The 9,433-nt window shown below is 36.2% G+C and overlaps 1 protein-coding gene across 2 annotated transcripts; it reads left to right on the forward strand.

The window, feature by feature from the left end:
- Nucleotides 1-4,082: 4,082 nt before the first annotated feature.
- On the forward strand, nucleotides 4,083-6,100 carry LOC131533912 (beta-1,3-galactosyl-O-glycosyl-glycoprotein beta-1,6-N-acetylglucosaminyltransferase 3-like). 2 transcript variants are annotated; one of them, XM_058766399.1, is made up of 2 exons: nucleotides 4,083-4,286; nucleotides 4,394-6,100. In XM_058766399.1, exon 2 carries the CDS (start codon nucleotides 4,498-4,500, stop codon nucleotides 5,608-5,610), a length of 1,113 nt encoding a protein of 370 aa, XP_058622382.1. In that variant the 5' UTR covers nucleotides 4,083-4,286; nucleotides 4,394-4,497; the 3' UTR covers nucleotides 5,611-6,100. The 2 variants fall into 2 exon arrangements, with proteins under 2 accessions (XP_058622382.1, XP_058622381.1); XM_058766398.1 differs by having other exon boundaries at nucleotides 4,083-6,100.
- Nucleotides 6,101-9,433: the final 3,333 nt, after the last annotated feature.

A 9,433-nucleotide genomic window follows, 5' to 3' on the forward strand; every position in this document is an offset into this window, starting at 1 on the left:
ATCTCTGTCTAGGCTCTGCCTCGGTATTGTTTGTGTCAAGCCATTCCTTAATCTGGCTGTTTGTTGAAGAGAAAGAGATCAAATGTAGTAGAAATTAACACATTAAGCAATCTCTACTAAACATTATCACTGCATGCAATATTTCGTCTGATTACTTCAAATAACTAATTATATTTAGTAATGGCGACGTGTTTTACAAAAACAAGAAAGAATAATTAAAGACAGCTAAAAGCGTTTATTTAAAACAAAATCCGGGTGTAGATAAATGTGCGCTGCATCCAATAGTTTGTGCAGAGAGCTAAAGCGCGGGACATGGAGGCACCAGGGCAATCAATTGCATTTGTTTTCCAATGGAAACACCTTACGCCGTAATTTTTGCTCATAAAGGTAAGCGTAATACATCATTCGGAACTGTAAAAGGTCTACTTTTATTTGTGTGCACTCACAACAATGATGCGCTTTCTGCCGTATCTTCTTGAACAGAAGCGCTTCACAAAAATGAACCAATACATTTTTGTGAAGCGCTCCTGTTCAAGACCAGACGGCAGAAAGCGCATCATTGTTTTCTTAAAAGCACGACGTTTTGTTGATATTGTGAGTGCACACAAATAAAACCCTTTTAGACCTTTTACAGTTCCGAATGATGCATTACTCTTACCTTTATGAGCAAAAAATTACGGCGTAAATTGTTTCCATTGAAAAAAATGCAATTAATTGCCCTGGTGCCTCCATGTCCTGCGCTTTAGCTTCCACTCTCCACACAAACTATTGGATATAGCGCACATTTATCTAGGTTTAACGTTTAAACATTGTTGTATGCTTGAACTGTTTCAGTATGCTATCTATAGATTTTATTTTAGGCAAGTCGTGATGATTTGAGAAGGCTAAATTGATCCAACATAGGCTATGATCAGCCTGCCGGTCTGCCGCTTAGTCGTTACTTTAAGAAAGAAACAAAAAATATTTAACGAAAAAAAAAAAAAATGCTCCAAACGTTTTTCTAAATTAATTTAGCCTAATAAAAAAACGAAACGAAATATAATCACTTTGCCATTACATACAAAACTGAACTATTTTAATAGCTGAAACAGTATTATAATCTGATTTGGGAGAAGGGGGAAAAAAGACAACGATTTCAGATTTTCAAATGATTTCAGAAGCACCCTCAGTGATTTGATTCAGGAACCAGGCCTGCCTGTATCTGGAGATGATTATAACTTTATATATTTCTATATTTACCCCATATATTAAACCGTGTGTAGCGTTCTAACACGATATAGCCTACTGTACTTTGAGCAACCATGCATGGTCCTCTCCGATACCGTGATGGGTCTAGTTCTCAACTGAACGTGTAGGAGAAGCATTACTAAATTTAGCCAAAGAAAAACTGTTAAAATCTAAATTTTCTATATTAATTTGTGCATTTTTCAAATGTTTATTAAAAGTGCAAAAATTAATAAAAAATAAAAAAATCTGAAAAGAAGTCAATATTTTACTTTTTCGGGTAACATTTTGTGTGTACGGTTCTAATTTCAGTTTTGGTTTTCAGCATAGCATTTAAAAATACAATAACCGTTCTTTTTTCATTTTTTTGGTCCGGGTTAAAAAACGAAAAACGAATGGACGCGAAAGTACACGGACCATTTACAATGCAAAATTTCGAACGCATAAAGTATTTTCTAGAATTAATATTTGAAATATTTTTAAATATACAAATAAGAAATGTTGTGGAAAATGCAATGATAGTTTTAAATATGAAACTAAACCAGTAGGTGGTATCAAATGACTGTTTGAATGAGTGAGTCTTTTAGTCCTTCATCCAACAGATTCGTTCAAACGGCTGAATCATTCAGAAACGAGGCCAGTGATTACGGTCTTTATGAATGGGTTACTGAATCATTGACTCACTTGATTCGTTCAAAAATGTGGATTCATTCAGTAATGAAACAACGCTGTGTTGCTCGGAGACACAAAACAGTTCTGCTGTGGCTTTAATTGGAACTATTTTCATCAGTGAAATTGAGCAAAAACAGTCAATATTGTGCCTAAACTATAAGTCACGTAATTTTAACTTCTTGTTTATTGAACTACTATTGTATAAAATCACATTGCAATCATGTTAAAACATTTTGCTTGTGCAATGTTGCGTAGCCTACCTAAATCATATAGCCTATTATACATTTCTTTTTTCTTTTTCTTTTTACTACTGCAGTATCTATAAGTTTCTATGAGTGTTGCGCTCATTTGTTTTGATTTCTGCACGAGTCTCTCTCACACACTTATGCTGCGCAAGCCTCATCTGGTACGACATAAATAATACATTATCAATCGCCGTAAGTGTGGTCAAAACAGACTGGCTCGGAACCGGCAGACTGACCGGCCAGTCACCGGTCCGGGCCGATCATGCGGAAAATCGGCTATTTCCGGTCCCTGGCCGGCAGTGGCGGTTTTAGGCATGGGCGAACGGGGCAGCCGCCCTGGGCGGCATTTTTTCATGACACGTGGGGGGCGGCACAAGCACTTGGAAAAAAAAAAAAATCATCTGCGACGCTAAGCGGTTTTCTATTATCTATCATATTATCTATCATATAACTGTGCGGGGAATTGGCAAATTGGCGCCCCTGCTTGTTGAGAAGGTACCGAGCACAGAAGCTGTGTGAGAAGTGGAAAGGGGAGGGGGGCGCGGCCGCGGGGGACAGTTCACCTCTCTCAAATTAGTGGGCCAAGTGGGCTAAAGTCAGTCACACCCAGGGGCGCGGGAAGTGTTTTTTTCATGTGGGCAACTGTTTAATTGTTGGGAATATAGAAAAAATAAAAAATCGGAGTGTCTATTTAAGTGCAAATAGCTATGTTGCTGGCAGAGGCTATTTACATTAACTCCACCCACAAATGTATGATTGGGATAGTCAAATATGCAAAAGACGGTTATTAGCTGTCAGATTCAGTGGTGCAGATGGTAAAATTTGCGTTACACTTCTTTCGACACGATCGACCAGGGTTCGAATCTGCCTTTTGGCGAACTTTTTTTCTCCCTTTTTAAATTTCAAATCACATCACATCAGAAAAGCATTTATTTTTTTTAATAAAAATGAAGGAAATAATCAAAGAGTTGAACATAAAGTATCGGGTAGGGTTAGGGTAGGTGTAGAGAGGGCTTTTGTCCCAATAAGGTGGCATCCATTTAATAATTAGAAATAAAATTAAAAAATTACACTCAATAAGTTATTGCATACTATTTTATAATGTATTACAATAATTATATTTTTGCAATAAGTAATGTTTTTCTCTAATAATGTTTTTCGCCATGTTTTTATTTTATTTTAACATAGAATAAATAGAATCTAAAGCTATCTGCACTGTGTAAATAACATATCACTAAAGAATACTGCTATTTTCACTTTGTGGTTTAGTCTTGACTTCTGGTCGTGAGTGACAGTGTTGGGGGATGGGAAATCTGTTGATTGTCGAGTGCCAAATAAACACAGAGTGTTTATTATGCATATAGAGTATATTTATTTAAGTTCTGATAACTTATACTGTTTTGTGCAGAATTGTGTTTTTCATGTTGAAGGATTTGTGCAATTGAGAAATATAAGCTTGTCTTACACTTATATTGTTATAGTAAAACTGTTTGTGCAAATTTTCTTTAGCAAAAAAACCTAAAAAAAAAAAAAATTCTCGAAGGGGGGGGGATGGATGGGTGCTCAGAGGGGGTCTCGCCCGGGGAGTAATTCAATGTAGAACCGCCACTGCTGGCCGGTAGATCGGTGCATCTCTAGTTAACACATACTTTAAAGGGATAGTTCACTCAATAAGTGAACTAAAAGTATTTCATTTTTGAAATACCATTCATTTGTGAACTATCCCTTTAAATGAAACCATGCATTGTGCGAAAACAGCTACAGATATGGTAATCAAAAGATCAAATTTAACCACCTTGCTCAAAGAGGCCACCCTTAGTTTGAAAATCCATGACATGATATTTGTTACTTTAAATCTTTCTTAAAGTTTTTTTTTTTTTTTGTCCAAAACATCTCTGGTATACAAAGCTCACAAACTGTTTTATTTATTGAATGCTCTTACATGGTAGACAATCACACCCTCCAGGAAGATGCCACACCTCTCCTGTGCAATAATTATTATGCATTTTTGTAGAGGTCAGCCCTTCCCCTTAATATGATTTGCTATCTTTCAGTTCCTGCTACACGCTTCTGGTATGTGAACAAGAGAGGCTGTTTCATACCTCACCGACACAGGTTTCCTTTCCTGGTACTTGTTTCTGGCAGGTTATAAACTTAACTCATCATGGGATTTAATAATCAGAGGAATATGACAACAATATCTATCCTTTCTGTGATGGTAACCATGTCTGTTCTTTTGCTGAATTATCCAGGACAAAGGACAAATTGCCCTCACAAGAAAGAGTCGGTCTTGAATCACTTACTAAAGCAGAATGTTGGAGAACTACAGGCTTGTTCTGCTATTATTCAAGGAGACATGGATGGAGTGGACAAAGATGCTTTCAGGAAGCTCCTGGTCTCTAAAAAAAGAAAAACTTTGCTCTCTGAGTCATTCTACCTCAACGCAACCAAGGATTGTCCATCCTACATCCGAGACAGAGGATTTCTAACCATTTCTCTCAGTGAAGAGGAAAAAGATTTCCCCATTGCTTACTCCATGGTGGTCCATGAGAAGATCGAGATGTTTGAAAGGCTCCTGCAAGCCATTTACACTCCTCACAATGTCTACTGTGTTCACATGGACCAGAAGTCTCCTGAGATCTTTAAAGAAGCAGTAAGGTCCATTACGTCCTGCCTGACCAATGTGTTTGTTGCCAGCAAACTGGAGCATGTGATCTACGCCTCCTGGTCTCGAGTTCAAGCGGACATCAACTGCATGCAGGATCTGCTCAAGTCACCTGTCCAGTGGAAGTATCTGCTCAACACCTGTGGCACTGATTTCCCCATTAAAACCAATGCAGAAATGGTCCAGTCTCTAAAATACCTGAATGGAAAGAACAGTTTGGAGTCTGAGACCGTACAGTCCAAAAACGGCCGCTGGCAATATCATCATGATGTTACGAACGTTGTGACTCGGACAGATGTTAAAAAGTCACCTCCACCAATAAAGACCCCCATGTTCTCAGGAAATGCTTACTTTGTGGTTTCAAGAGAGTTTGTGGAGCACATCTTCAAAAGTAAAGAGATTCAAAACTTCATGGAATGGGAGAAAGACACGTACAGTCCAGATGAGCACATGTGGGCTACATTACAGCGGATGCCTTCAGTTCCAGGATCCAATCCTCCAAACATCAAGTATGAACAATCGGACATGAATTCAATTGCTCGTCTGGTGAAGTGGAGCTACCATGAAGGAGATATAAAGAGTGGGGCTCCCTACCCACCATGCACTGGTTTGCACAGACGGGCAGTGTGTGTCTATGGAGCTGGGGACTTGAAATGGATTGTGAGGCAACACCATCTTTTGGCAAACAAGTTTGACCCAGAAGTAGACGATGTAGCAATCAAATGCATGGAAGCCTTTTTAAGGTACAAAGCTATTTATGGTCGATCATTACTAACAGTTCAAAAATCGGACATTGTTTTATGATGCTATCTGTATATTTTTGTAAATAATGTATCATTCTTTATTATTGATAAAAAAATATATTGATATAATATATATTTTATGTATAGTCTATTGAAATACTTATATTTGTTAATGTTTTATTTAATATAAACTTCCTATGCAGGTCTTTTTTTTTTTTTTTTTTAGGATGTTGCAAATTGTTAAATAAAATTAATGAATTTTACAAAGTATTTGTACACTTCAGAGAAGCTCTCTTTTTGCTACGCATAATATTTCATATAAACCAACACATTTGCTAATAACTTTAAAGAAAAATGAACATCAACAGATCATTAGTCAGTCAGTCTACCGACAATAAAGATCATGTTAAAAAACATAATGAATTTACAGAAAATATTATTTGTCATGAGTTGTCAGTGCATGATATTGTACTCTGACATATAACAAGTAATTTACATTTATGTAAAAAATTTATCACAGAAATGTGTCTATAAATAAACAGGATATGGTTATAAACTGGGATATATGCAGAATGTGTGGTTAAAGTATAATCACAAGGATGAGTCAACACGCTAACAGACTCTTGTATACCTGCATATCATGTCTGAAAACACAAGTAACTTTTGCTGTAATAAACAGCTTGAAAGTTTGAAAATTGTCATAGTGTGGCTTATGAAAAAGGAGGTTTTTAAAAACAACGAATGTGACAATAGATAACTATGTTTATATGCCCATTATATGTGCTAATCACTTTCACACTGTTGCTGAAGATATGTTACTTTGAACAATCTTCATATTACATTCCTGCAAAGATGACAAAACATCTCAAAATTACAGTTCTGCTGCAAAATATAAGGGCAGTTGTGTTTTAGACCATACAAGTTACTCTTCACTCTGAAATGCCATCAGACGCAGACTAAACTTCTGCAGTACAAAAGAAAGAGGGTTTTGAGGTTGTTTGGGTGTGGCATGTGAACTTCATCAGTGACCGATTTAAAGATTGTCATCTGAGGCACCCTTAGTGACTAACTGTTAATACTGTAATCACAAAGGAGACTTCCTTAAATATCACTACGAAAACAATGACAAAATTAATAGACTATTAAGGAAATATCCTTTAACAATCTTAATATTTTCCATAGACTAATTTTAGAACACTTTAATTTTACATTCACCACATCCGTATCCTAATATACACTACTGATCTGTAATGTTTGTAAATGAGCTATTTATGAAAGCTGTCATGAAGGACTGCCATATTTTTAAGAAAGAATTATATGAAATTCTCAATGCATATGGAATTATTAAAATGAACATGAAAGTGAATATATGCAGAGGAGTATAGTGTAAGAAATCTTCAAAAAGGAAACAAATAGCAGTACAAAAGTATTCTGTGGAGACCTAATATAGAAACAGAGACAAGAACTTGCAAGCCATTTGATAAAATATCTTCCTGTTCAAACCACAGAACAGCAAAGTTCAACAGTACGGCACAGTGCACAAAGTTAATGAACACTGAACCTAACTGGGATACTGAAATTCCACTTGTTAGCAGGTGAACAGATTGTCTAAAACAATAACATAAAGAGGTCAAATGTTAATTTACTATCACCCAGAAATCACCTTCTTGTAGATACCTTAACTACACTCAACTCTTTCACTTTTTCTACTGACAGCCATTCAAGTAACTGTGTATTCTGAATGGTTTCTTTTACAAACAACATATGAATCAATAAATGTTTATTATATTATGATTATTTAATATATTATAGTAGATGTTTTAGCAGTGCCCAATTTTGTTTTGAGAGATCTTAAAAGTATGAAATGGACCAGTCTGCTGCCTTTCATGCCAAGGATCTTTGTTAGATAAGGTACTGTTTTTTGGCTCCATCAGCCTATTAGTATCACCATCACATGATTGATCAGACAATACATCCCAAGTGATAGTATCAAAAACAGTTGTTTTACAGGGATCTGTGCTAACCGAGCAAACACAACGGAGATGAATGCTAACTTCAGTGTGTTTAAGTACAGTAGCCTAAGCCTGTTTGACAAGCTGATGTCATGGTGCCCTCTACTGAAGACTAGTTTAAATAAAGTCTGACTAGTACTGTATGAGAAATAGTGGCATGTAGAACAAACTCTACTACAGAATGGCTTCACGTCGAATATAATATTGACCAAACTTCATGTGGAATCAAAGCGCCTGTAACTTCTTTTAACAGCAATGACATTAACCAAACCAGTGGCAATTTTAGGCAATTTGCATATAGGGTGGTATACTAAACTTACCGCAGTATTCCACTGCATTGCATTTATGGGTATAATATTTGAGTTCTAAATAAGCCAAGTCTTCCTGATCTCTCTCTGACACACACACACCTGTTTACTGTACATACAAAGTTTCACTGTTTGCATTTTTAGTACAAACCTCTATGCTCAAGTACAAACAGAAACATTTCACCAGAAAACAACATGACTTTAAATTTACTTCTCTGCATTTCTATCCTTCTCTCTGCTGACTCATGTCTTCTTCTGCTGCATGCTCTCTCTGTCCCTGTGACAATCATATAGAAATATGTATGTTAACTTAGAAATCTTAACATAATTTCTTTTTTTAACTTACCAGACACTTTATCCAAACCAACTCTGTTCTCTTTCTCACCTAGATCATGATCTTGCCTTTTCTAATGTGCTCTGCCTTGACTTCACTCTCTTTTTGCACTGACTTTTCTGAGAAACCAAAAAAAAAAAAAGATTTCTAGTTCACTTGACTGTGAAAGACAATCTCTTGTTGAGTGTCAGTAACGTCAGAACATTTATCTGTTTATTCTTCGAAAAATGCAATGTCTGCAATCAATGTTGGGAACACAGTAGTACTGTGTGTGTGAGGCTGTCCATGTTCTATTCTCACCTGACTGCTGCTCATTTGCAGACCTACTCCCATGTGACATGAAATAAATGTTGTATATCCATCTACAAAGACATATAAATATCAGAATTTTGATCATCATGTTATCTAATTCATTTTAGCTTCATAAACAATACAGTTGGTTCTACATTAATTCAATTGATTTTTTTTAAATATTATTCCACATAGCTATTAGCGTATTCATTCAAATTCACTATAGATAAACCTTGTTTTAATGTAATTTTCTAGGTGCATATTTTGGATTTTTTTAGGCTGAGGTTCTAAGTTTTTAAATGATACCATATATGTGTAGTTCACTTTTCCACGATTTATGAATTTTTTACAATAACTTTATGATGCAAATTTGTCCAGAGCTCAAGAGGATAAAGAAGTTGTCCCGGCTATAATCGCATGTGAGGCTCCTGCAGGTGGTGGATCGTTTATAGCCTTTTCTCACAGCAGCTAGAATAATTAAATGTATCATTTTGATGGCGGATAGTAATCCAGAAAGGATTATGTGTTTATGAAACACATGTGACTGAAATTAAATTACATTAGTTTTAAATGTACTTCTGATTGCAGATAGAGCTGGGATTACACCAGGGGCGGATCTACCTAAGAAAAAGCTGTGCCACCCCAGAATTATCACAGAATAAAATATAAATGTAAGCAGTGGTTCATGTGCTACTATTCAGCCGCAGCGATGACAGCGTAACGTAATGGCAAAAAAAAAAAAAAACAAGTCTTTCACTAAACTGTGCACGATTGTTGCACGCGCACGCAGCGCGCCCATGTAGTCAGCTTCATTAACAAATGACTCTTTTGAACTTTTTGAGTCAAAAACACAAAGCGCAGCCTATTCACTAATGAATTGTTTTTACATTTGTTCGTGAATCAGATACTGCTTCTCGGTTTATTAAGAAGTCCTCTGAG

This window comes from Onychostoma macrolepis, chromosome 25, assembly GCF_012432095.1.
Source record: "Onychostoma macrolepis isolate SWU-2019 chromosome 25, ASM1243209v1, whole genome shotgun sequence".
In the NCBI taxonomy this organism is placed as follows: domain Eukaryota; kingdom Metazoa; phylum Chordata; class Actinopteri; order Cypriniformes; family Cyprinidae; genus Onychostoma; species Onychostoma macrolepis.

Excerpts from the sequence above, each read along its gene's own strand:
- LOC131533912 (XM_058766398.1), top strand. The coding sequence starts at position 4,306 with ATGGGATTTAATAATCAGAGGAATATGACAACAATATCTATCCTTTCT.